General features: G+C 41.0%; 2 protein-coding genes and 1 long non-coding RNA gene across 5 annotated transcripts; 1 reads left to right on the top strand and 2 right to left on the bottom strand.

Moving 5' to 3' along the window:
• Positions 1 to 904: 904 nt before the first annotated feature.
• On the top strand, positions 905 to 27601 carry LOC114557630 (uncharacterized). 2 transcript variants are annotated; one of them, XR_003692822.1, is made up of 5 exons: positions 905 to 983; positions 21406 to 21511; positions 22450 to 22532; positions 22616 to 22725; positions 27527 to 27601. It is a non-coding gene; the product is annotated as an uncharacterized LOC114557630 (long non-coding RNA). The 2 variants fall into 2 exon arrangements; XR_003692821.1 differs by lacking the exon at positions 27527 to 27601 and adding an exon at positions 22839 to 22970.
• Positions 12021 to 17228, bottom strand: macc1 (MET transcriptional regulator MACC1). The gene is made up of 5 exons (XM_028581202.1): positions 17116 to 17228; positions 16021 to 16143; positions 13877 to 15918; positions 13428 to 13616; positions 12021 to 13290 (listed from the first exon to the last, which is right to left on the bottom strand). The coding sequence occupies exons 2-5, from the start codon at positions 16133 to 16135 to the stop codon at positions 13087 to 13089; spliced, it is 2550 nt and encodes an 849-aa protein (XP_028437003.1). The 5' UTR covers positions 16136 to 16143; positions 17116 to 17228; the 3' UTR covers positions 12021 to 13086.
• sp8b (sp8 transcription factor b) lies at positions 24513 to 27576 on the bottom strand. 2 transcript variants are annotated; one of them, XM_028581200.1, is made up of 2 exons: positions 27391 to 27576; positions 24513 to 26929 (listed from the first exon to the last, which is right to left on the bottom strand). In XM_028581200.1, the coding sequence occupies exons 1-2, from the start codon at positions 27409 to 27411 to the stop codon at positions 25592 to 25594; spliced, it is 1359 nt and encodes a 452-aa protein (XP_028437001.1). In that variant the 5' UTR covers positions 27412 to 27576; the 3' UTR covers positions 24513 to 25591. The 2 variants fall into 2 exon arrangements, with proteins under 2 accessions (XP_028437001.1, XP_028437002.1); XM_028581201.1 differs by lacking the exon at positions 27391 to 27576 and adding an exon at positions 27127 to 27328.

Here is a 27601-nt window from a genome sequence, read left to right on the forward strand (position 1 = left end):
CGGTCGGAAAAACTCAGAATAGCCTACATCTTCCTTTTTAAGAATGATTACTGTGCCGTTCTTTGTTCTTTTCTCAAAGAAAAGCTTAACTCCAAGTCTTCCAGAAGACTGCTGTTCCCAGCAGCAGCAGCAGCAGCAGCAGCCATAAGCCCGCCCACTGACTCTATACACGATGTGATTGGCCTGACCAGAATTTGGTTTTTCCAGCTTGCAAGCCAACAGAGAGTGCCTAGATGCAATTGCCCCTGGCTGCAAAATAAATTTGCTGCCACTAGGGTGCGTCTAGATTTCTAGGCTAATTCTCCCCTACAATTACTTTTTACTGCACTTTACTTATTTGGTGGCACTATCTTTTTTCAGATTAAGATTTGACATAAAAAAACATTCAACACCCAAAATATTTTTTATTGTGATAGACTAACTGATGTTTCATGTGTGACTTTTTACTACAACAACAACAACAACAACAACAACAACAACAACGACCTAGTTGTGGGCCATTGTCATGTTTAAGGTGTGTGTGCCTCAAGGAAACTATTAACTTGACAGTCACCTACATTGCAATGCCCTATATGTATGAAAGGTACACAAATACATATTGATTGATTGATTATTGAGTTGTTTGCAGTTCCACCACATGATTCCCCCCTCGACTTCTCAGATTGTTTCATTTAAACAACTTCTCCGGCCTAAGAGGTCAAATTAACACCATTAAGCCTACAAAAAAACGCAAAGTTTGGGAGCCACTAGTATTGTAAATGACCTCCGGTATGGCGCAGCATACTCAATAATCTGTTATTTTTCATGTTCATAGGTGTTTTCTAAAGGCTGTGTAAAACGGTTCTGTTATTTTGGCTACATTATAAAGACTAGTGCTTTTATTTTGAAAGAGTAATGCCTGGTAGACGAAGAAGTCGCAGGTGTGTCTTCTGAAAGAAGGCTGTCATACCTTATGTTTGTTTAGCACCCGGCTGAGGAACAAGGTTTGTAAATATTTTGTTTCCGATTTATATAGAGTGAAATTAGTAGTTTTTGTAGTCGATATTATTCATGCGGTCAAAGTGCAACTTATTTTGACTTGTTTTAAACTATTAATTAAACAATTTGCATGTATTTTCGTCCTTGAACGATACTTGGTGACTGTTCTGAAAGTAGCCAGCTAACATAACGTTAGCCTGTTTCACAATTAATTGCGTATGGTGGTAGCCTATTTCGTCGTTTTATTTGAATTGGCAGCTAATTTTTCAGTCATGTGCATCACTTTTTAGTGTCCCCTGGAAACAGTTTCCGTTGTCGTGTGTGCTACTTGCAGTGCGTTTCTCAATGTATTGTCAAACTGGTGAAGATGTTTTCGTAATGTGCTTATGTTTGTGTGTATGTGATTTCAGTCATGTTAACAAGCAATTGGCATTCCTTGGCTTTGCTACATGAAGAAATGCTGCACAATGGAAGTGTCAGTTGATGGTGGGGCAAAGCATTCTTGAATTGGGATGGTTGGAGCTGGGCAATGTGGAGAAAATCAGATATCACGATATTCTTGACCAAATACCTCGATATCGATATTGCGGCGATATTCTAGGGTTGAGAATTGGGGCTTTAACAAAATATCTTTTCACTTAGATTTTAGATAAATAATCCTCAGTAATGTGGATATAATTTCTAAGTGGGGAAAAGGCAAATAATAGAACAGCTAGAACAGTCTGGTAAGTTCAGAAAAGTGACTTTACTACAATGCAGCCTTTAAAACCAGGAAAAGGCACTACTTATGTAATATCACGATATGACGATATCCAAAATCTAAGACGATATCTAGTCTCATATCACGATATCGATATATTGCCCAGCCCTAGGATGGTTGGAGCTGCTTGTGTGATTTTCATGGTCTGTTTTTGTTATGTTTTATGTGTAATTTGAGTTTTTAAAAAGTGACATTTAATTTTAATTTAAATATGCTTACCTGTAGAACCCTATCAGAGCTTGTCATTTTGTTAGGTTAAAAAAATAATAATAATGGTAATATTTTTTCTTCATATAGCTGGGTTTTGGAGCTACAGCATTGTCTGTAAAGCTTGTAATGTAGAGCTAGCCACCTCCACCAGCTAGACTACACTAAAATGCTGATACACTCTGATGCTAACAATCTAATAATGTAATATACAATTATATACCTCACTCACAGTGGCACATTTTCTGCAAAGGTACTTTTACTTTGAATTACTTTATGTGATTTTTGTTGATAATACTCATACTGTTCTTATAGGATTCTGATTGCAAGACTTTTACTTGTAATTGAGTATCTCTACATTGTTGTATTAGTACTTTTACCTAAGTAAAGTATTTGAATACTTCTTCAGCTACTGGTACTCTAAAGCTATCCAGAGTAATACTTGATACCGAAGCCAGTAGTTTATAATAATTGCTTATTTTGTAAGAAGGTCTGAGATTTGAGAATGGAGTGCAGTCTTTTAATAGAGCTTGTGTTGTTAGATTTGTCCATCCATCCATCCATCCATCTTCGTCCGCTTATCCGGTGTCGGGTCGCGGGGGGAGCAGCTCCAGCAGGGGACCCCAAACTTCCCTTTCCCGAGCAACATTAACCAGCTCCGACTGGGGGATCCCGAGGCGTTCCCAGGCCAGGTTGGAGATATAATCCCTCCACCTAGTCCTGGGTCTTCCCCGAGGCCTCCTCCCAGCTGGACGTGCCTGGAACACCTCCCTAGGGAGGCGCCCAGGGGGCATCCTTACCAGATGCCCGAACCACCTCAACTGGCTCCTTTCGACGCAAAGGAGCAGCGGCTCTACTCCGAGCTCCTCACGGATGACTGAGCTTCTCACCCTATCTCTAAGGGAGACGCCAGCCACCCTCCTGAGGAAACCCATTTCGGCCGCTTGTACCCTGGATCTCGTTCTTTCGGTCATGACCCAGCCTTCATGACCATAGGTGAGGGTAGGAACGAAAACTGACCGGGAGATCGAGAGCTTTGCCTTCTGGCTCAGCTCTCTTTTTCGTCACAACGGTGCGATAGATTGAATGCAATACCGCACCCGCTGCGCCCGATTCTCCGACCAATCTCCCGCTCCATTGTCCCCTCACTCGCGAACAAAACCCCAAGGTACTTGAACTCCTTCACTTGGGGTAAGGACTCATTCCCTACCTGGAGAAGGCATTCCATCGGTTTCCTGCTGAGAACCATGGCCTCCGATTTAGAGGTGCTGATCCTCATCCCAACCGCTTCACACTCGGTTGCGAACCGATCCAGTGAGTGCTGAAGGTCGCAGGCCGATGATGCCATCAGGACCACATCATCTGCAAAAGAGCAGCGATGAGATCCCCAGCCCACCAAACTGCAACCCCTCCCCACCCCGACTACGCCTCGATATCCTGTCCATAAATATTACAAACAGGATTGGTGACAAAGCGCAGCCCTGGCGGAGGCCAACCCTCACCTGAAACGAGTCCGACTTACTACCGAGAACCCGGACACAGCTCTCACTTTGGTCATACAGAGATTGGATGGCCCTGAGTAGAGACCCCTCACCCCATACTCCCGCAGCACCTCCCACAGTATCTCCCGGGGACCCGGTCATACGCCTTCTCCAAATCCACAAAACACATGTAGACCGGTTGGGCATACTCCCAGGCTCCCTCCAGGATCCTTGCGAGAGTGAAGAGCTGGTCCGTTGTTCCACGACCAGGACGGAATCCGCATTGTTCCTCCTCAACCCGAGGTTCGACTATCGGCCGAACCCTCCTTTCCAGCACCTTGGAGTAGACTTTACCAGGGAGGCTGAGAAGTGTGATACCCCTATAATTGGCACACACCCTCTGGTCCCCTTTTTAAAAAGAGGAACCACCACCCCAGTCTGCCACTCCTTTGGCACCGTCCCAGACTTCCACGCAATGTTGAAGAGGCGTGTCAACCAGGACAGCCCCTCCACACCCAGAGCCTTGAGCATTTCTGGACGGATCTCATCAATCCCGGGGCTTTGCCACTGTGTAGTTGTTTGACTACATCAGTGACTTCCGCCTGGGAAATCGGACGACAATCCCCGTTATCCTCCAGCTCTGCCTCTAACATAGAGGGCGTATTAGTCGGATTCAGGAGTTCCTCAAAGTGCTCCCTCCACCGCCCTATTACCTCCTCAGTGGAGGTCAACAGTGTCCCATCCTTACTGTACACAGCTTGGATGGTTCCCCGCCCCCCTCCTGAGGTGGCGAACAGTTTTCCAGAAACACTTTGGTGCCGACCGAAAGTCCTTCTCCATGTCTTCTCCAAACTTCTCCCACACCCGCTGCTTTGCCTCTTTCACGGCAGAGGCTGCAGCCCTTCGGGCCCTTCGGTACCCTGCAACTGCCTCCGGAGTCCTCCGAGATAACATATCCCGGAAGGACTCCTTCTTCAGTCGGACGGCTTCCCTGACCACTGGTGTCCACCACGGTGTTCGTGGGTTACCGCCCCTTGAGGCACCTAAGATCCTAAGACCACAGCTCCTCGCCGCAGCTTCAGCAATGGAAACTTTGAACATTGTCCACTCTGGTTCAATGCCCCAGCCTCCACAGGGATGCACGAAAAGCTCCGCCCGGAGGTGTGAGTTGAAAGTCTGTCGGACAGGGGCCTCCCTCCAGACGTTCCCAATTTACCCGCACTACACGTTTGGGCTTACCAGGTCTGTCCAGAGTCTTCCCCACCCCTGACCCAACTCACCACCAGATGGTGATCGGTTGACAGCTCTGCCCCTCTCTTCACCCGAGTGTCCAAAACATACGGCCTCAGATCAGATGAAACGATTATGAAATCGATCATTGACCCTCGGCCTAGGGTGCTCTGGTACCAGGTACACTTATGAGCATCCCTATGTTCGAACATGGTGTTCGTTATAGACAATCCATGACTAGCACAGAAGTCCAACAACAAACAACCACTCTGGTTTAGATCAGGAGGCCGTTCCTCCCAATCACGCCTCCAGGTGTCTCCATCATTGCCCACGTGTGCGTTGAAGTCCCCCAGCAGAACAATGGAGTCCCCCACTGGAGCCCCATGCAGGACTCCAGTCAAGGTCTCAAGAAGGCCGAATACTCCGAACTCCTGTTTGGTGCATATGCACAAACAACAGTCAGAGTTTTCCCCCCCACAACCCGCAGGCGTAGGGAGGCGACCCTCTCGTCCACCGGGGTAAACTCCAACACAGCGGCGCTCAGCCGGGGGCTTGTGAGTATCCCCACACCCGCCCGGCGCCTCACACCCTGGGCAACTCCGGAGAAGAAAAGAGTCCAACCCCTATCCAGGAGTATGGTTCCAGAACCGAGACTGTGCGTAGAGGTAAGCCCCACCAGATCTAACCGGTAGCGCTCCACCTCCCGCACCAGTTCCGGCTCCTTCCCCCACAGAGAGGTGACGTTCCACGTCCCCAGAGCCAGCGTCTGCCGCCCGGGTCTGGTCCGTCGAGGCCCCTGACCTTCACTGCCACCCATGTGGCATCGCACCCGACCCCAACGGTTCCTCCCACAGGTGGTGGGCCCATGGGCTGTTAGATTTGTGCACTTTTTAAAAAGAAAACAGCCCAGTGGTGAAGTGCTCATCATCAAAATGTTGTGCTGCTGCAGTCCTTAACATTCCCATGTCTCATTGCCGGCCTTCCTCCATCTGTTTTTTAGATTATTGACGAACTGGGAGTGTCACGGTTGGTACGTCAGGCCTGTCGGTAGACACGCTCTTTGCACTTCCCCCACACCATCGGGGTACACCTGACATAACCTCTTACTGCGTGATAGGATGTGATATACATCAACAAAAATAAACTTTCCTTCTAACGGGGGAACTGGAAAAAGACTTTGCCATTAGTCCACTGACAGGAAAGTAATCTCCAAAAATCAGGGACTTTGTCGTGGTGTGAGGTTTAAATGCTTATCTCTATCTTAATTCCTTAAACTTTATCTCGGTGTTCCGCCATCATGATGATGGAACTTGGTTTCTGTTAGGTTGGTTGATGGAAAAAGTGAGAGTTAGAGCAAAGTGAGGTGTCCAAGGATGTGGATATTACTCACAAAGCTGCTCTGAACGCTGCCAAACACTTCAGTTTTTTTTTCTCTCTCCCTGTGAGTCATTTGGTAACAGAGCTTCCTCCTTCCCAGCCGTGGCCATGGGAAGAGGCTTCAAGCAGGCTTTTAGTCAGCAGAAAGGCATTGAACTCTGGGTAACGATCGACACCTTGTAACATACATCACAAAAATGTTCAGCTAATACTGGAAACACACAAACCATTACAGGTTTTGGAAACTTCAACAGTGTCTTTATTATTGTGATATGAACGATTTAGATCCCAGATTTTGTTTTGTTTTGAAAAATGGCTTTTGTTTTCAGGCATATTGTGCATCAGTATATTTGCAATAAATGCAATTTGTATTAAAATATTAGCAAGAATCTTGCATTAGGTGTTATCTTGTGGTAGGGTTATATGGACTCCAACTATAGAGCAGGTTGCTGTGGACTTACTATTTGATGCTTTACTGAGACTTACTACACGCCAGTGATAAATGAAGTGCACCCATAGAAACCGTAAACCCTTTCCTGACTTTTCTAATTGCTGAACTTTCTCCTCTTTCACATCATCTATTACCAAATTGTTACAGTGCAACGAGAAAGGGAAGGAGGGTGGGTGAAAGGGTGGTGGGGTGTAGGGGACACCACCACCACCACTATTACCTTTGCAGCATGCATAAATCACCAGGCTAATAAATTGAAAGCTAAATGACTTCTTGCCCTCCACATATATCATGGAGGCAAACCAAATGAAGCCTTATATACCCCAGATGACAGAGGAATGCTTCTGTTCATAACAGTGATTGGTTGATGGCCCCCATGGCTGTTGGCTTCAGGAATCCGAGTCAAACTGTTTGGACTCATGCATGTTTACTTATAGCAGCATGGTTATGTATATCAGCAAATAGGTTTATTAGGGGAAAATATCAAAAAAGTCCCCAAATCCATCAAATTTCTATTTTCATTTATACTTGTATATCAGAAAATAGGTTTATTAGGGGAAAATATCAAAAAAGTCCCCAAATCCATCAAATTTCTATTTTCATTTATACTTCTCCCTTTTAAATATACTTCAAACACTTAATCAAATGATCTGTACAAATGCAATTCTTGCAACAAAAAAGTTACGATAAAGTCAAAATGTGTACCAGAACTTTATTATTATTATTATTATTATTATTATTATTATTATTATTATTATTATTTATGACATGACATGGCTGCGGAGTTCTGGAAACTCATTGTATGTGTTGCTGTCATGAGATTATTTCCTTATCTGATAAGAAATAATGACCATTATTATGTTTCATATTCATTAAATAGGCGTTGGTTAGAAATAACCCATGAGACTTAACACAAATGAGTAACTCTGGACAAGCACTGAAATTCCCATACCATCGATACAATGGCGCCACCCACTGGAATTAAACCACCAGGTTGTGTGATGCTATAAGGGGTTTCTGATCTACCATAAAAACTAATGTACTGCAGATATACCTTGCAAGCTTCAATATAATAAGAATTACTTGTAATATTCATCTAAATAAGACTGATTTGAAGATCAACTAACTGTACAGACACAATGACAACTCAATGATAACAGTTGAGAAAGTGTTGTTACTGGGAACAAATTAAACCATTTGAGGACAGGAAGCATACAATGCATGCATCACCGTAATATGAAGGATAGTCAACATCTTCTCAGTTAATGCATCGTCCAGATTTTTATGAAAAAAGCTGTACTAATGAACTAAGTTTTTCTTGGCATGTTAGCTGGGATACGAGCCAGATAAAAAGGCAATTTCAGCATTTTTTTTGCTCCTCCTTAAAGAAAAGAAAATCCTGCCAACCTCTACTTAATCTGGCCTGGATCACCACGGCAGACTGAGTAGCTGAGATGGGCTTTGTTTGTGAGGTCTTACCTTGTCTGTTTTCCTGATGAAGAATTAGGTCTGTCTGGGACACTTCTTGAAATGCAATCTGTGGTTAGTTTTTGGCTTGAATGAAGAGACCAGGAAATATACATGAAGTATGCTGAAAAGACAGAAACCTCAGCATTTTGGATGTGTGCCTATAGTTCAACGCTTTACTTTTAGAGTGTGTGAGAACATTTTTTAGTGTCACATTTTGTTTTTCAAAGATTGCACATAATGCACATAACATGTATTTACGTCATATATAGTTGAATATTCTCACACTAACAGGCAGGACTCAGTGTTTGCACAGGTTTGTTTGGCAGTAGTGTCAGTGATAAGGAATACTTAATGTGTTAATTTGTTGTTATGAGGAACAACAGTGGCTCATGTCATGGCAGGGAGCTCTGAGTGAAACACAGCAGTCTGGAAGAAGCTGTGGGCATAAACACATACTTTTGTGGTGACTGATGTATGCTCTTTTTTTTTTTTGACCGTATAGCTTCACTGAGAACAATCTGTCCAGAGTTCAAAGGAGAGATGCTATAGTCAGCCCTTCTTAAAACTAAAAATGATCTTTTATGAGTGAAGTGGTAAAAAATAAGACAGACCGTGGTCTACTGAGAAGTGGATGAGTAAATGTGGTATGTCGGTGGGAAAAAAGCCAGTTTAAGGCGAAGAGTTGTGGTGGCTCTATTGTGGTATAGAGTTCATTTTCCTGGTGTATATTTCCTGCTCCATAGATTGGGTAAATGCCGGAAACCCAGAAAACTCAAACAAAGCAAAATAGTTCTCTCCTAATGGGAACTGAGTCATTTAGAGTAACAAAGCCCATAATGATGATGAAGAATAACATAAATGCCGATGTTTTTAATTGTTGTAAATGGATGACAATATCTTCACTGGAAGCTGGAGTTAGTTTTGTAATATAACATTTGCAAAACCATTTCATTTGGATGCCCATTTCTGAACTCAAGCAGCAGGGCTGGAAGTAACGTATACATTTCAGGTCAGTCCGTTAATGACTAAAAAAGAAAAGTCATGATAAACTGTGTGAGACTGGAACAAAAAAAAAAAAAAAAAAAGAAGCTGGGCTGGCACTTAGTGAACACTACAAAAAAAATGAACAACAATGCAATTTTTGGGTTTGGTTATGGTTAGCATTATTGTGCCTCATTTGTTTTGAAAAGGTTGCATCCACCTCAATAACTGATACTGCACCATCCGGCAAGCAGACCAAGTGACCCAAATCAAGCTCCCAGGACGTCAACGGTTAATCTCTGTCACAGTTGCAACTGCAGAGCCTTATTCAATAAATTAAAATGTTTGAAAACAGTGGGACATAGAGACATATATGTTTGAACTAACTACTTTTTACTTTTATCTAAGTACATTTTTACTTGAGTAAAGTGCATTTAAGTAACTGTACTTTTACTTTTCTGCATTTCCAGCTAAAATACTTAGACTTTTCAGCCATTAATATTACGTACACATTTACAGATTTGTCTACAATCACAGATCTGATAACGCACACATGGATTGAGATACAGTTACACAACTTTCCACACACATTTGCAAATAGTTATGCTACAGTAATGGGCACATATGTTCATTCTGCATAGCAATGTACAATTATTAAAACAGAAATGTTAAGGTGAAATATTTTCTCACAAAACTATAAAGCCTCAGACAGGCAGCAGTATTCCTAATAAATACCTGCTTTCTGCGCCCTCACACTGCTGCTATAAAAAGTTCCCAAAACAAAAGTGGTCACATTTCATTAATCACAAAGTTTAACGCCTCACTGCATTTGAAAAATGGGGACCTAAAAAGGCAGTGTCCCTCAAACATTTTTCATGTGTCCCTCTTTTCGCTGTTATACAGTCAGTGCTTCACTTTCTATCTTGTTGTGAAAGCAAAAGCTACATCCTTCACAAAATATCCCAATTTTGTTTTATTGAGCCATTAGGTTTCTCATTCTGTATAGCTCATTTGTAATTGGTTCATCCATAAATATGCATGCATAAGTACACTACACATTCATACACATACAGTGGTGCTCATAAGTTTATGAATCCATGCTAAAGTTGACTAAAAAGAGGAATACAAAAATCATATTTTGGAAATTGATCTTAATGCCTTAATTAAAACAATTATGAAAAGTCCAGCCTTTAAGTAAAATAATTAAATGTTCTTCCTTAAAATACAGGGGGCATAAGTAAGTACACCCCTATGTTAAATTCCCATAGAGGCAGGCAGATTTGGCATGGGATACTTGCCATAAAATCATCTCTCAATGCAAATCAAACCAGCTATTAGGCTAACTGAAATAAAACCAGGCCAATCTCTAGGTATGGTGAAGGGTATGTGAGGATGTGGGGCTATTTTAATTCCAAAGGCCAAGGGAACTTTATCAGGATGCATAGTATCCTGGATCCATGAAATAGCTGGCCTTTAAAAATAAAAATCTGCCTGCCTCTATGGGAATTTAACATAGGGGTGTGTATATTATGCCCCCTGTAGTTTAAGGAAGAACATTTAAGTATTGACAATACATTATTCATTCACAAAGAAAATTGGTGTCCTTAAAGGTTGGAATTTCCTAATTTTTTTTAATTGAGGCATTAAGATCAATTTCCAAAAGATGATTTTTTATTTTTTTTTATTCCTCTTTTTAGTCAACTTTAGCATGGGTTCATAAACTTATGAGCACTGTTGTATTTTTATTATAACTCCTAAACACTGCTATCTTACTTTTTGGTAACTTTTGATATTGGTAACTGAGCACATGATGCTATGGTCATAATCTTTAGATATTCACAGCTACAGCAACAGTGTTCAGTATTGAGATTTAATCATTAATGTTTGCTTCTATAACTCATTGTTATCTATTTATCTATGATGAGTAATATGTTTGTGAAAGAGCTTCAGGTAGATAAACTGACAGAGAATCCTCCCTCTGAACTCATATTCAACCCTCTAAAACAAAAACAGTGAACCTCTGTCCTCCATTTTCAAACGTAGTTGTATTACTTTGTTTTCATTTGCGGAATTCCTTTATGTTTTAGGAGAAACGCCATTGTCCAATTAATCTAAAAGTTGTTGCCATGATCAGGAAAGTATGCACTAAGCTTAACACTAAATTATGAGGTACAGATATTTCTTTACTTGCTGCCAGAGAGGTGACATTAATTTGGCTGACCAGGAGGTATTAAAGTATAATAAAAGGATAACGCATATGACTACTCTGTCTGATGAATGGTTATACAAAATTAGTTATTTTAGTGAGATAGAACTAAAGAGTTATGCATAAATAATTTCTTGTTTGGCATGTCACTGAACATCAAATCCAGTGTTTCATATCCCTGCTTTTATCCTTGATGTTACCTACTCTTTATCATCAGCCCTTACAAATAAAATACAATCCTACAATCACTCTTAGCTCAGAGATTGAATCAGTTCCCTCTGTTGCCTGATACCATTTTCCTTATTTGATTTACTTTTCCCGAGGTGCATTCAGTGAGCCAAAGTAAAGCATTCGGTGCTCTCTGTTTGATAGAAAACCGGAACACAATGCTCTCAGCTAAAACAAGTTTAAACAAACAGTGTTAGGAAAAGCAAACAGTCAGAGAAAATCTGTGGAAAACAATTAAACTAATTTGTTTCTATGGTGTGATTTAATGCAACCAAGCTGGAAAAATGACAAATGTTGCATAAGTTGGCAAGTATTGAAATATGATTTAAATAACAGAACAGTAAGTACAATAGTTTAGTAGCTCTTTGTCAAATTAGCTATTAGTTATTTTATCGCCACATTTATTTATTTATTTTTTAATGATTATTTTTTGGGGCATTTTTAGGCCTTTATTGACAGGACAGCTGAAGAAATGAAAGGGGAGAGAGGGTGGAATGACATGCAGCAAAGGGCCGCAGGTTGGAGTTGAACCCCGACCCGCTGCTACCAACTGAGCTATCTGGGCGCCCTTATCGCTGCATTTATAAGCAAACGGATCAGATAGTTTACTGCAGTTAATATTTATTTATATCTAATGCAACACATCTCCATTTCAGTGTCAAAGATATCAATCATTTAACATTTCAGTGACTGAAGGCACTTTATGGCACCACTCTAAACAATGAGGTTTCTATTTAGCAATGAAAACATGATCATACCAACACAATTGTTACATTGTTTACCTTGTGAAATGATCTGCTTTGTACATATCTAAAACATTACACTATAAAAACAATAGCAAATAGACTAATATTTAAGACAATAGTTCATGACACTTGTAAAGTAGCATCTTAATGGTTCATTTACTGGCATCAGGAAACTTTCACTTTGGTAGAACATTCTCATTTGCACCACACAAACTCCAATAAAGATGAATGTACTGTCAGTACTGCAACCCTTGAGATTGTTTGTTAGCAACAGTGTTCACATTATTCTAAAAAAAATATACAAACTTTCACAGGACCCATAAAGATGACGTGGATCCTTATAAAATAAAATAAAATAAAATAAAATAACGGAATACAGTCAGGAAAGAAATCAAATTAGATACACAAATAATAATTTAACCTGCTCTTCAGGTAATGCACATTTGCAGAAAAACTAAATGTATTGGATTATATTAGCCTACTATTAAACAGCAAAAAAAATAAAAGATTAAAACAAATATCGATACGCCAGTTGAGATTATTGATACCCAGAACAGTTGATGTCCGTCGGGAACTACTGACCTCATAAACAATTGACTGAAAATGATCTACCAAATGAACTTTCATGATAAGGCTCATCACATTGGCACAGCCATATGTAGAGAAAAGTGACAAACTACACTTCGTCTTTCTTTGCAAGATGAAGTGACATTCCTTCATCAAAAATTGTGAGAGCATATTTTACATTCACCAAGTGAGATCCAAACATTTAGTGCAAAGTATCTCATCAAATTTCAATAAAGTACTTTCTTATGCTTTGTGTAAAAAATTAGAAAAACAAACGCCACAACAAAAAAAGAGCAAAGTAACCTCAAAAACATCCAAAACCTTATTGCTGTGTAACAAAACCTCTCTGTTTTTCCCAAGTGTGTGGATGTTGCAGTCATCACGAGAGTGCGCTTGCATAAAGTTTAGGAATTTGGGTATGCAGAGGCTCGAAAGATATCCAGACAGTTCGCTGTGATGAGGGCGCCAGTCAGCTGCCTCCACTGTCGGGTGGCAGGGTTTTTCATTTTGTCCAGGACCAGGTGCAGATTCTGGATCATGTCCCTGTAGCTGTCTCCATACTGCAGACTCCAGGAGTACAGGAAGTCATAAGCAGGCTTCCACATTGACTGAAACAGAACAGGAAATACAGGAATCAATTTGTAGAATAAAATGCACTTCATATTTACTGGAGAAATGCCACAAGATGAGTGTTATCTGCACTATATACATTGCTTGCTGTGTCAATGTGTACTGTTAAACTGACCTGGGAACCGACTTCTCCGCTCTTCCCTCGGTGCGGCGCCTCGTAGCCCGCTATCTGAGCGCTGGAGAGTTTTGCCATCTTCTCAGCAAGCTCCCGCCATCGAACTCCCAGCTCCACAGCGGTGGACAAAATGACTGTGTTCTGAATCAGCAGGGCCACAAGATTCACAGAGTCAATCTTCAACAGACCCTGTGGTGATTAAACGCAGAGATAAAACTGTCACAAAACCATGGAACGCACAGGATATCGGAGCATACAAGCTGTAAAACTGATATAGCATGAGTGGTAGGTTATGTGCATGTCCATTATTTTATGAATTTGCTGGTTTTTTTTGTATTGTTTCTTATATGTAGCGCTAACAAAGAATTAAATGTAAAATAAAAATATTCTCTTTCACTAACAATGAATTTATCAGGAAATTTAAAATCATCGTTTCTTTCTCTACTTACCAACATGAGCTCATGCAGGAACTTTTTCCTGCTCTTCTCAGCATGGCAGTCTTCCTTAAGCTTTTCCAGTACGCAGGCCACTTTATCAGCCTGAGTTTCAGCGTGCCGGTGTGTGATGGTGTCCAGTGACAGATTGCTGTACCCTAAAGCATCAGCCAAACCTCTCCAGCTGGTTATGTGTTCAGTGACCAGCGTCTGGATGGCGGAGTACATGTAAGTAAGCTTTTTGAAGGGCAGCGTCATGTTGTCCAAGAGGACCTCGGTGGTGATTTGAATGCCAGTGAAGTCCATCACTTGGTCTCTGGTTATGAGCTTGACGTTCTTGCAGTGAACCAAACCAGTCCTGCCTCGGAGGAATCCAATATACCACTCCTTTACCTTTGAGTTACCCACTGACCTGACCGTCTCTCTGGATAGGAGAGCCACAGTGTCCCCCTTGAAATACTCCAGAAGGTAGTCTACGCGTGGCTGACGGAGGACTGACTTTAGGGCTACACCATAGCACTGTAGGTTCACAGGTCTGTCTGTGAATTTGGGGATATCTGTAACACTTTCCTCAGGAATAGGTGGGCTTTTTGTCATTTCAATCCGCTTTTCTATCTGCCTCGACATTCGCTTTTCTGATCTGATGGGTGCTGTGGGAGGGGAAGTTACCTGGAAATATGCAACAGTTGCGGCGTTTGATTCCTTCACTTGTAGATTTAATTTAAAAGGAGTCATTTTTGCATTACCGGCACAAGCTAACGCAACTGGCAGATGCAAAACTATCCCTATTTTGAGCTGACTTTGTCTCACTTCTTTCAGTTTGTCCTCAGGTTTGATTTTAAACATGGAGTCTGTGAGGCTAATACCGACATGCAGGTTGTTCAGTTTGTCTGGTTTAAACCCATGTTTTCCCCAAAGTTGCAGCACAAGCGGAGGAGCGTTTTTGTTTCCTCTGCTGTTAACTGAAAACGGAAGCCTTGGCGGAACGTCCTCATGACCGCAAACCACTATTACGACCTTAAATGATGGATGGATGTACCTGGGACCATAAACTGCTACTGTGACTTGGCGATCAAGGTAATCCCACACCGATCTAACAGGAGCCTGTATTGCAGAGGCCTCCGCGACTGCAATCACATAAAAATGTGTCTTCAAGTCCTGCAGCTTCATCTGCATCATGTTCTTGTAAATGTAACAGTCGTCCACTTTAAGATAAGGGCCCTCTTTTTTGATGGACACCAGCCCGACTACAGTAGTCATCACCTGACTCAATGGGTCGCTCTTCACCTCTCCAGCCAGTTTCATCTCCAGAGAGATGCACCCCTTTATGTTGATGTTGCTGAGGACCACCTCTAGAAGTGGACTCATGGTTGTCACATAGTTGTTATTGAGTCCAGGAGGAGGGTCTAGCATTGCTTTCAGTGTAACTTCCTGGACTTCTCCACGAGGAACATGGCCTTCTGGGATATGGATGCTAATTTCTGAGTCTGGCAACTGTACTGAGCCTCCAGCGTGGCCGATCTTGCAGATGACCTGAAAGTCAGTGGCCTGTGTCTGAGCCCACCCTGGACTCTGGCTCATCAGATTTAAGTCCAGACATGAGCGGGTTAGCTGCCTGTGGCTCAGCCAGGCCATCTTGTAGGCCTCTCTATCGTTCTTTAGCCACTCAAAATCTGGGTTCAGCACCGGTCCAGGCGGTCTGAAGCTGTTCTCCCGTTTTGGCACTTTTCTTTCCAGATCATCCAGGATGTCTGAAGCACTTCTACATCTCCCAGATCTGTTGCTGACTTTTTGTATGTTTTCCAAAAACGTCCCCACGTTGCCTTCATCAGAAGATGTGCTAAAGGCGTCATCGTCATTTGTGTCCAAATGTTTTTTATTGTCTTGTTTTACAGTTGATGTGTTGGAATTGTGTTTGTCTGTGCCGCTGTGCACAATGTCATCTAAAAAAGGGTTTGATCCAGACAGTTTGTTCCAAAAGGGATTTTTTGACTGAGCTGAACCTGCGACCTCTGGCTGTAAAATTTGCCACTCTGAGTTCTGTGTCACATACCCACCTGGGAAAAGATTTAGAGTTTGGTTAGGACGTCTATTAACATTATAGGAAGGTTTTCAGATTCAGAGCACAGGTTGCCTCTGCTTCAAAATGAGAATTTTACCATTCAGGTTGTCACTGGTTGAGACTTTGTCATCCAGATCAATCAGTGTCCCCTCAGATTTACTCCGCATGAGACTCCCAACGCGACGGAAGGACCTTGCTCTTCCAGCTGCCATATTTTCATCTGTAAACATAAAACAACGTATTGTTTTCATTTCTAAATTTACCTGCAGCCTTTTACTACTCAAAACATGACTTTATTCCTTAAACAATGCAACCAGGGGCCCAGAAGTAGAACAAAATGAATACCCTATATACAGATATCCCATACTTATTGATATAACCCATGTATGGCTGAAACAATTAGTCAATTAATTGATTAGTTGATCAACAAAAAATGAATCAAATCAATATTAATGACTTATGATTTGAACATGTTATACTGGGTTCTTAGAGACTATACAGTGCACTTGTCATTACTTTTCCAGCAACCTACACAAAAAAAGACGAGAGTAAATGTGTTCTGTCTTAACCATGTATGTCTCCTGCAGCACAGGGAGCCTCAGGCTTTCTGCAGTCGGTTACAGGAAAATTGTTCCAAAGCACAGAATAAAGCCCGGACTCTTCAGTCTGTCACTTGTTTGTGTAAAAGGACACTACCCATTCATGACTTGTCACAGTGAGTCAGTCATTAATAATGTGGTTTCTTACACCAGTGCACAAAAACAGGTTGGTCTTGTCAAGCCTATGACACAGTAATTGGTTCTCTCAGCGCTTCATGCTACAATCAAAGCGTAGTGCCACTCTACTACTGACAGTACAAATGTAGCCTATATTTTATTTAATTATTATTAAATTATTATAATTATTATTTAATCAGATGCAGATATTCTCAAAGAAATCTGACATTTACTAATAATCCAGAGTAAAACAAAACAACACTATGCAACAGGTTCAGATATAAAGCTCGAGCTTCACTAACCACAGCTGCAACAGTCACACTGGCACGTAGCCTCTCAGTGTCAGCGTCTGAACAAGTGTGTGTGATCAGTAGTTACATATTAATAAAGCTATTATCTACAGGCCACTTCCTATTGTGAAAACCCGACAAGAAAAACAATCAAATACGAAAAAAGAAAAGCAGTTTAAATCTCACCGTCGGCATGAGGTGGTTGTAGTTTTGCTTCTGAGCGTTGACAGGAAAAGAGGCCAATCCACTATCATTTACACTTTTTTTTTCTATGACGTACGTTCACCTCCTCACGTTACAGCTCTTTACTCTGTTTGCTCTCAGGCACGGAGCATTTTGGGACTGGGAGTTTAGAATGATACAGGCACCCCGGCGAAGGAGTGGCATCTCACGGTTTAAGACCACAATACCCACAATGCACCTGTCTGTTTACGCACAAGACTTACAACACCTGAAACTGAGCGATAGTTTCGACGGTGAGTTTAGTGATAAGCCATAGGCATGCGGCTGCAAAAATATGCTGACACAGACTAGAGGTTACAGGGGATGAGGAGACACACAATAAACAAGCTTAATCGACCCCAGTTAACATTTAGCCTTAGTTAAATATATAATAGTGTTTGTGAAGTACCCCCCCCCAAAAAAAAAAATAATAATAAAAATAAATTTAAAAAAAGCTATTCATTTTAAACTTATTTTAGTAACAAAGACTGTTGGCTTTTATTGATTTTACTGTTGGTCATCACTGCTGTTTTGAGTGAGTGTAGATCAAAGCTAAAATAAACAGAGGTTAATTTCATCAAGTCATGTTATCTCACTGAACAGGTTATAAACATTTTACTGTGAAGAATGCCTGAATACATCACTAAATTTTGTTTTTTTTAAAGATAAATTCTTTTGGCTTTTCCACCTTTAATGGATAGGACCGCTAGGTGAGAAAGAGTCACAGGTTGGACTCAAACCCTGGACCTCTCCGTCGAGGCATAAACCTCTCCATTTAGGCCTATGTGTGCCTGCTCTAACAGCTGAGCCAACCCGGCCACGATCACTAACATATTTAATTGTTATTGAAATAATACAACAGGAAACCACTATACCCCTTTGGGAGAGGCCTACTGTTTATTTTGCAACTGTTTATCTTTGGCGATCAATACCCATGCTGAAGTTTAAATGTTATGTCAGAGCTGTTGTGGTATTTGGATGCAGGCCCTGTCATCCAAATTCTCATGGAATGCAACTAAGCACTCTTGAGAAGATTATGAACGTTCATGAAGCAAATGTGGTCAGTGGTTGCAGCAGCCTGGACTTTAACATAGCTAATTAACATTCCTTTACTACAGAAGTATTTTGTATAATGATTAAGTATAAAACCTATTGGATGTTGAAATGTGTCCATTTTTGTTTTGTAGCTACATCTGCACTGTTTTACAACATTCATTGTGATCCTGACCTGTGCATGCATGATGTTGGTGTTAACTGCTTGAATGTGAAACAAAACCGATACAATATGCATCCCTCCCACATTCCCCCAGAACATGGTTGCAATAATTTCATTATCAGCACGGTGTCAGACAATTTAGTATCAGGTATTTGAAATGGAAGACCGATGTGTGAGCAAATTCTGCTCTCTTGTGGCTGTCTTGAGAATGAACTATTAAAACGCATACATGTTGCTATTTACTCCAGCTGGCAATAACTGAGCCTGAGTGTAGAAGTCAGAAATGATTGAAAGACAGGTTGTTTTTGTGGTTGTTGTTTTATGAGATTTGTTGATAGCAAGAAGAAAGAAACAAGAACTTTCACATGTCACAGTAAGAAAAGCATAGGTGTAAATAATGCAAATTAATAAAGGCTAAATTCCATTTAGCTGCTTCAGTTTAAGGGTGATGAGATTGTGCATATCATCTCAGTGTCACACTGTCGTGGTTAGCCATTGTTGACGTTGTTAGTAACACTTTTCTTACTGTGTCAGGTCAAAATATCTGCTGTGGAAAGAGACAGTCATCAATAATTAGATGTGTATTATGAGGTGCAGGTATTAAAGGTGCAATACGTAGAAATTTCTCCCATCTAGCGTTGAGATCATATATCGCAATCAACTCTCTCGCACCACGCAGTTCAAAGTACGTATTACAGCTACGGTAGCTTTCACACTTCAAAAATCCGGTCTCTTGCTCTTTTCAATATCCATTTTCTTTTTTCTGGGTCGAAGAAGAAGACTCCTGTTCCTGAAATTTGGATTTTGAATACATGTGGTCCTCCATGTTTCCTTCTTCCAACTCCAGCAGCATCAGCAGCACCTGGGAGTTTATCATGTGACAGCGAAAACGCGAAAGGTGGAGCAGTATGTCCTGTATGTCCCTTACTGGCTAAGGTATTTCAAGATGTCGCATGAATATGGAGCGTCTACCCCTGTTCATGCGAATGCAAATGTAAATTTCAAGCCAAAAGAAAGAAGGAATCGATGGTGGAGGTAAATATTCACGACAAGTTTGTGAACGGGCAACACAGATTTTGATAATGAACAACTAAACACGTTACACACTGGACCTTTTAATGAAATTGCTGTTAGCTTCACATATTTTTCTATTTACGTTCTGATCCATTGTAGCCTGTGCTTACATGTACTGTATGTTGTCTGTAAAGATCTTCATTCAAACACAGAATTGTGTATTTACAGTATTTTACACAAGTATAACTAAACAAATCATAAAGTATGCACATTATCAAGTATAGTGTTTTTAATACTTAAACAACAAGCATTGCCCTTTTATTTCATCTTAAAAGAATGGCTGTGTGTGTCATGTTGATATGGATAAAATTGAAAATTGTTGAACAGATTATTATATAATGTGGATTCAACAACAGTATAACTTAAATGCCTCTTCTCTTCTGCTAATATACAGTAGTATTTACACCTTGGGGGAAGGATTTCTTTTGTAGAAAGCACATTTTTTTGTTGATACATTTCACATCTAACTTCACTGATACAATTTTTCAAATTAGATTTGAAGATCATTTTGTGTGCTTGTTCAGGAAAAGAAGAACAATTGAGTTCTTTTTCAAATTTCACATAAAGTGATATCACTTTGTAATTGACAACTTTCAAATTTTGAAATGGTGAAACTTCCATGTTTGTGCCTCTTGGTGGAGCCATTTCTCTACCACTTATTTGTTCAGACTTCAGTGTGTTTTATTGTAAAACCAGAGAGCGGATATGTTTGTTTTAGATTTTCACCACTCCAACAAATAAAGAATTGTCTGCTAAACCAAAGCAGACTGAAGCAGAAGCAGTGATTCAGACAGAACCATATGATGGTGATGTGGTTATTTTAAAGGCCGAAATAAAGAGTTGTAAAACTTGGTATACACTGTCACTATCAGCTGATGAAATACAAACAAGTAGCCTTTAACAACTAAATATAACGGGTATAACAAATGTCCATCACAATTTTCCAGAGTCCAAGTGTCCAGTGTTTGTTGTTTTTGTCCGACCAACAGTCCAAAACCCAAATATATTCAATTTACTCTAATATAAAACAGGGGAACCGGCAAATCCTCATGTTTGAAAAGCTGGAACCATCAAACATTTGGCATTTTTTGCTTGAAAATCGAGTTGTTATTTAATAGTTGCCGATACGTTTTCTGTTGCTCAAGTAATCAAGCAATTGTTGCAGCTCTCAGGAGCAGTATGACTTTGTTGATTAAAAAAAATCATCGGGATGGGTTTCATAGAGAAACGTGGCTGCATTTAATGCGATCATTTCTTTAAATCTCATGCTTATTCTGGTTCATGTGAGTTTCACAGCCTCAAGGACTTTGAGGTGACCCTCCCCCCTGATATCACAGCATAATATACAGGTTTTAGTTTCTCTTTCATCGACGGCATCCCCTCGTTTTGTTTTCATGTAGAAAAATAGTTCCCCTTTGATCCTGTGGTGAACAGGATTCATTTCATAGACAGTGATTTGTGTTGAAATCATTAAATCGGACTCTGGAAAACCAGCAGAGCTTCCCTCAGTGAGGTTCAGTGTGCAGGTATTCTACTCAGTGATCAGACAGGTGAAACACCACCTGTGACATGAATGAATGAATCTAAATTGCTGAAAGCATTGTATAAGGGCACCTCTGTCAGGGTTGCAGCATTTACTGTTAATTATTTTGACTAACCTCTTAGCCTCGTCAAATTTCCTTTCCCAGGAGATTGGTTGGTTTGATGACAATGACAGTGCGGTTGGTGGTTTTAACCACAAAATTGGCCACAGATGCATCATCGGTGAGAGGTGTTACCACAACACTGTGATTTGCTGCTAGAGCTAGAAAACCCAATATATCTCATCATACCAATAGCAGCTGGTATTTTCATGAAGCCTCATGTGGATTTTATTAAGTGGGATACAACCTCAACATTACTGATACATCCACGTGTCTATCATCCAGTGTAGGATAATATTATTTCTCCTTTGTGTTTTCTAGGTGACTGGATCAGAGGCTGGGTTTGGCTTCCAACACACTGCATGCTCTGACCAAAGCTGTTATTTTGGCCTCCATCCACAATTGGCAGCTCACCCTCCTCATCATGGTATGTGTGCACTTACCTCTCTGAGGCCTACTTCATTGAAATGAGGGCAGCGGGGAGACTACTGTGAGGACCAGGTAAAGCAGCGACATTCTGAGAAGCTGTTAATAACATGACAACAGAGAGCTGTCCACTGTGAGACATTAGGCCCGAAATGACTCTGTTCATTTTTGATATTTACTTTTTGACTCTTTTATATTTTAGTCTTCTGTTTAGGCAGTTGAAAACTTGAAGGCTGTTGTGTTTTGACAGGAAAGTATGGCTTCTCTCAAATGTTCAAGGCCAGTTTGATTCAAACATATCACTTAACACATTGTAACAGCAGTTTGTGGGGACAGCCTAGGGACATTGTCCAATTATGCCAATGTCCTCCAGTCCATGTTAATGTCTTTTAATGTCTATATTTTTCCATTTTTCTTTAAATATAAATTACTTTGCCCATAATAGATTAAAAACATGAAATAGCCCAGTATGAAAAACACAAAAAACATAATTTGTCAAACCTTATGCTAAAGAGAAAACTTGACAAGTATTGATGTGTTCCCAATGTCTTTTTTGTGTGAATATATTTGCTATCTTGAGTGGTGAACAGCCTTTTTTTTTTAATTGACTCTGACTGTACTGAAACAAATGCCGCAACCCCAAAAACTTGAACGATAGGCTTGTGGCCACCAGAGTTACAGCAAAGACAGAATACAACCTGTAAGAACACATGGCACCTAATAAGCTCTGGCTGTAATGACTCATTGTTTCATGAATATTAAAGCACAAGTAATTCAAGGGGGATTGATGTAGTGTGTAACTGTGCTGCAGGCCTTAAATGCATCTATAACGAAATCCCAAATGCCCCAGTGCTTCAGTCACCCAGCAAAGGCCACATTTCTTCCCTCAAAGCCCAGCTGAACTGATATTTCCAACCTGTTTCTTGGTTCCCCATGTAGTTGTCACCGCAGCATTTTCTGCTTGACTGCACCATCCCAGAAAAATAAACCGAGTAGAGGAGGCAGAGGAAGAGGATATGAAGGTGGAACCTGCTGCAACTTCATTCCTCTGAATACGTATGTGTCTACAGCTAAATGTCTACTACAATTCTGGACTTTTTTTCAGAAAATCCAAAAGAGTTGGAGAGTGCGTTGGCTGACGGAAATAAAGCATATCAATCACTGTGGTGAGATGTCCTCACAATGAGGCATCCTCAGTATTGAATAGTGAGACCTGTAAGTAGTCCTACTCTAACTTCATTTTCTAATTTGCTTATAATTTGAAACATTTTGAAAGCATCATCAGAGACCCCTGAGTACATTTAGTTCTGATGAGCTTCTATCACCAGATTGTGCTTCAACCCTGACTGACACACATCTAAACTAGACCTGCAGCACCTGTGATTCAAGCTGTCACAAGTTGTTGAATCACCTCATGTTGTCCTTATCAACGCACATGTCTCATAATTTGCAAAAAAGACATCATGGATAGTGTTCAGTTGAATGTGTTACAATAAAAGCCTCAACTTTTAGGATCTGAGTTCTGTGCAAACAAAAGTGTCAAAACGTCTTGAGATTGTTTAAATAACGCAGAGTACGTTTCCTCAGCTACCTAAAATAACACCAGAACCCTCAAACCATAATTTGCTTTAAAGTGGATTAAGTTTGGATTTTAAATTGCTGTAGTTTAAACGTAAAACCACTAGATGGCGCTACAGTGCTGTGCATAGAAAGCAATCTAGCAGAAGTTTGAAAGCTACTGGCTTTAGTTTGCCCGTCACGACAGAAAACACATTATACTTAGAAAAATATAATAACTAGAAGGGCTGATGTTTTCCATACTCATTTTTGTAACACAGTTTAGAGGTTGATCCGGACATTAGTGTGAATCATGTGGTTTTAGGTGCATTAAAACCACAGAAACAAGAAATAAAAAATGTAAATAGTAAAAACTGCGGCTATTTTTATTATCAGGACTAACTGACAAAAAATACAAAATACAAGATGCTTGCTTAAATAAAACAAGGCCTATTGTGTGACCTGACGTGTATTTAGGCCTACATTATTATAAAAGATTCAAATAAATAGCAAATAAAGATAAATACATTAACAAATAAATCACATGTATTGTAGATTCTGAAAGCCTATAGTGATAATTTTAGCAATAAGCAAGTAATTTAGCTTTTATTTAACTTGAGCCCAACCTGAAGGGAAGAAGACTGCGCCACAGAATTATCTTTTCTTAAATTGTATAACACTATTTAAAATTGTACAGACTAATGTGCATAATGTAAACATGTATTTGTAACAACACTAAATCTAATGCGCATTTATTACCAACACAATTTAGAATCAACAAAAGATGTGCGTGTTTTGGAGAAATGTCCGCTGACCAAGAAAGTTTGATTACAAAGAAAGGAAGAAAAAAAAAAAAACTTCTGGAGAAATATTTTTGGAATTTGAACACAACTTATAAAAAGAGAAATGACAGGTAACTTTGGAATACAATAATAATAATAATCTAGTCATTAAAGATGAATAAAGTGTTGGGTTGACATCATTATGGGTGTTTGACCTGCGTTGACTTGAGCCTCAGAAGTTTTATCTTTTCGCTCAACAGAAAAACTCACCGGAAAATTTGCCTGAATTTAAATTCCTACAACACTGACTTTTTCATTTTTCTTTTTAAGGCAGATGCTCCATTTAATTGTTTAATTTTATTATTGAAATGTAAAATGATTTCTGGGTGAGGCCTCGATCTTGCTACAGGCCCTTTTCCCACGCCGGAAAAACGTGTAAAATCCACCAGATGATGAACACGAAAGTCATCAAACGCAACACCTGTGTTATTTAATTAATTGTTTAAAAAAAGAAATACATGTTTATAGGCTAAACTAAAATAATAAATTGTTGGCAATCTAATCATTTCGAACGTTCTGGTCTGCTTTTCAAAAATAGATTTTATCGACTCAACAATCAAACAAACTGAGTCGATCAACTGCTTCTGAATTCATACTGACTTTATTGAGTGGCTTACATAAAAAGCCATTCTCGGAGGGGGGAAAAAAATATCATTGTAAAATTAAAATCACTTTACAACATGCTTACTTAAATTAAAAGAGTGGGTGAACAGTAAATGATAAAACCTTACAAATAAATTCAAAGTGCGCCTAATGACTCCTAAATACAAGAAAACTCGTGGTTAAATATAACTCCCCACAATACATTTCATATCATGTCAAAGAAAAATCCAAGTACATTTCCGTATATTTTCAAATATTTACTAGAGTCCATATACAACTAGAAATAACTATACAAAATCGTCTCCTGGACAAATACATTACTCACCTTTTACATTGGGCTGTAATTATTCTAACCTACATTTCTCATTATGTACAACACATTTTACAGCGAAGTGTATAAGTTACCTCGACTGGCCTAAGACTTGGCTTGACGCACATACTGTAGGCTGTTGAATAGCAATATGTGATATAAACCTACAACTGCTCCTCCATTATCAAACGCTTGATAGGATCAGACAGATAAAACGGAACTATCCCATCACGTATCTTACCATACTCTACAGGTACAGTATATGTTCCTACCGAGCAGTCCATCCACAGGGACAAAAATGAACAATTTCTCCTGCTGGATAATAAAGTGCCAGAGTTTGGTTTTGAACAACATGTATGACAGTAGTAGCACAACTTTTCAGGCCTAAATGTTTCACAGCAGTGTTTATATCTTTTGCTTCTCCTATCCTGGGAAATAAAACATCAAGAAAGAATTCTGGATCAGATGCAAACAAAAGTTTGGGTTGTGCCCTGTTCCAGTGTGCCCACAATAACTTGATTACACTTTCACACCGCAGATGTATTAATGAGAATATTCTGATGGTACAGCTATGGAATTATGTAATTAGTAGTCTTAAACACTTGGAGAAAAAAAAAATCAAAGAAACGTATAGGCCTATTTTCTCGTGACAACACTCATTATGAAGCATTTCGCATACACAAAAGTATGTCCACTTTCGTGTCGTCTCGGACAAATCCATCACAACACTTTGTTGTTTTACAGTTTTTTACTTCACTGAGGGGAGTTTTTAGAGGCCGTTCATGCCTACTCCCTGGGTTGACTCAGGTGGGTGCAACAGGTCGGGGGAATGGCACGGAGGGCTTCCCGGCGCGCTGTGCTCGCTGTCGGTATCACTCCCCCTCTTCCCTCCGCTGCCCCCGGAGCCAGAGCCGGCGGATCCTCCGGCGCTGTGAGTTTTTACATGTTTACTCAGGTGATCGCTACGCATAAATCTCTTGTTGCACACCGGGCAGGCGAATCTTTTCTCCCCGGTGTGTGTGCGTAAATGTCGCTGGAGCTCGTCGGAGCGCGTGAACCTCTTCCCGCAAAAGAGCCAGTTGCACACAAACGGCCTCTCGCCTGTGTGCCACCTCAAATGCGCCTTTAGGTGCGACGTTTTCCCGTAAACCTTCCCACAGCCGGGGATGTGACAGCTGTGGAGACCTTTTCTCCGGAGGCTGGCGCCCGCCGGTCCCAATCTCTCCGCCTCCTGGCAGTTTGGACAGTCGCAGGTGGCTCTGCCTGAGTATCGCCGGGCAGATGACCTCGGAGACCCCGCTAAAGATGCAGGTGGACCCCCGGAGAGCATAGTCCCCCCTGCCCCGGCTAATGGAGAGGGGCTTGTGTCCGGATAAGAGGATAACACCGGCTTGAAACCGTCCATCAGGTGCTGGCCGGTTGTCAACAGGTGTGGAGAGGGACTTGTACTGAAAGCAGAGTGACTTAAACTCGAGTAATCAGAATTATATCCACCCAAAGGAGAGTGCAAGGAGGTCTGGAGTCCACCGGAATGTAAGGACGTTTGTAGTGCTGCTCCATTAGGGTTTTGAACATCAATCCATCCCGCTCCCACATCCCACCACGCAGAGGCTCCGGTGGTGCCAACCTCTCCTGTAGGAATACCGGGATGAGACGATTTGAACCAGGACTCGTAGGGATGCGCAACGCTCATCCTCGGATAGATGCCCTGCAAACTGTCCACCGAAGTGTGCACCTTCGAGATGAAAACCGGCTGGTGGCTGGATTCTTGAGAGCTGCTCGAAACTGACGCTTGGAAAACAGAATAATCGTTTCCAAAGTGTGAACCAGGCGAGGCACCAGACGTGAGGGAAAAAGCACTGGATCCGGGGGAGGTGTTGGTGCCGAAAGAGTCCGAGATGCCGGATCCATTGCGGGACACCCCGAAGCCGGACAGGCCGGATCCGAGGCTGCAGCTGCTCGCAGTGGCTCTTTTCCACGGGTGGAAGCCTTTTCCAAATGACGAGGAATTATCCGAAACTGTCGACGGTGAAGGGCTCGGACTCCCTATTTTGTTACATGTTGCAGCTAACATGGCTAACGGAGTCGATCCTAATCTCGGCTCCTCCTGAAAGGACAAGAAAAGCTGTGAGTGACAGATCAGTCTAACAAGTTTACCAGGTTCATTACAGACATTTCTATGCAGTATTTCAGGGGTAAGTAAACAGTTTTCCCAATTTGAGCAGATGTCTATTAAGCTGCTGGTTTACATTTTTTTTTTTTTAAGTTTTAAAATCATTTCAGTAGAGTATTATCACTTCCTACCTGGACGAACAGAAAGTAGACAACTGAAATGCGACACAGCGCTTACAAATGCATGCCAAACAGGATACCAAGGAAAACATGCGTGTTTTGAGCACCAGGTCAAACTTCTATCCCGTCTCAGAGCCTCAGCTTTCTCATACGAACCGCTTGCTGAAAATCTAACCAACGCACTGCCTTTGCTGCTACTTTGCGGCTGCTGTAAATTTAATCCGCCGGACAATGACAAGAACTAATTAAACCAGTAAGAAAGTCCTTTCGACTCACCCCTAGAAGTGAAGTTGCCATCACACAAAAACACTGCCCTCCTCAGAGGATCTTTTTATATTTATGAATCAGAGCACTGTTTTTTTAGAGGTGTGCAATACAATGATGTGTTCCGCCCATTCTTCCACAATTGTAGGCTCCTCTCCGGCTTTGAAGTGCCGCTGTGACACGGGCGACCAATCAGAGGCTCCGTCCCGCCGCACTGCCACAT

Source organism: Perca flavescens, chromosome 6 (genome assembly GCF_004354835.1).
Source record: "Perca flavescens isolate YP-PL-M2 chromosome 6, PFLA_1.0, whole genome shotgun sequence".
Taxonomy (NCBI): domain Eukaryota; kingdom Metazoa; phylum Chordata; class Actinopteri; order Perciformes; family Percidae; genus Perca; species Perca flavescens.

What these genes read in the sequence shown, in the direction of transcription:
- sp8b (XM_028581200.1), bottom strand. Translation starts at nt 27,411, where the DNA reads ATGGCAACTTCACTTCTAGGG. An exon ending in TGGCAACTTCACTTCTAGGG is followed by an intron (nt 26,930 to 27,390) that starts GTGAGTCGAAAG and finishes TTGTCCTTTCAG; the next exon opens with GAGGAGCCGAGATTAGGATC.
- macc1 (XM_028581202.1), bottom strand. Translation starts at nt 16,135, where the DNA reads ATGGCAGCTGGAAGAGCAAGGTCCTTCCGTCGCGTTGGGAGTCTCATG. An exon ending in TCCTGCATGAGCTCATGTTG is followed by an intron (nt 13,617 to 13,876) that starts GTAAGTAGAGAA and finishes TAATCACCACAG; the next exon opens with GGTCTGTTGAAGATTGACTC. An exon ending in GCGGAGAAGTCGGTTCCCAG is followed by an intron (nt 13,291 to 13,427) that starts GTCAGTTTAACA and finishes GTTCTGTTTCAG; the next exon opens with TCAATGTGGAAGCCTGCTTA.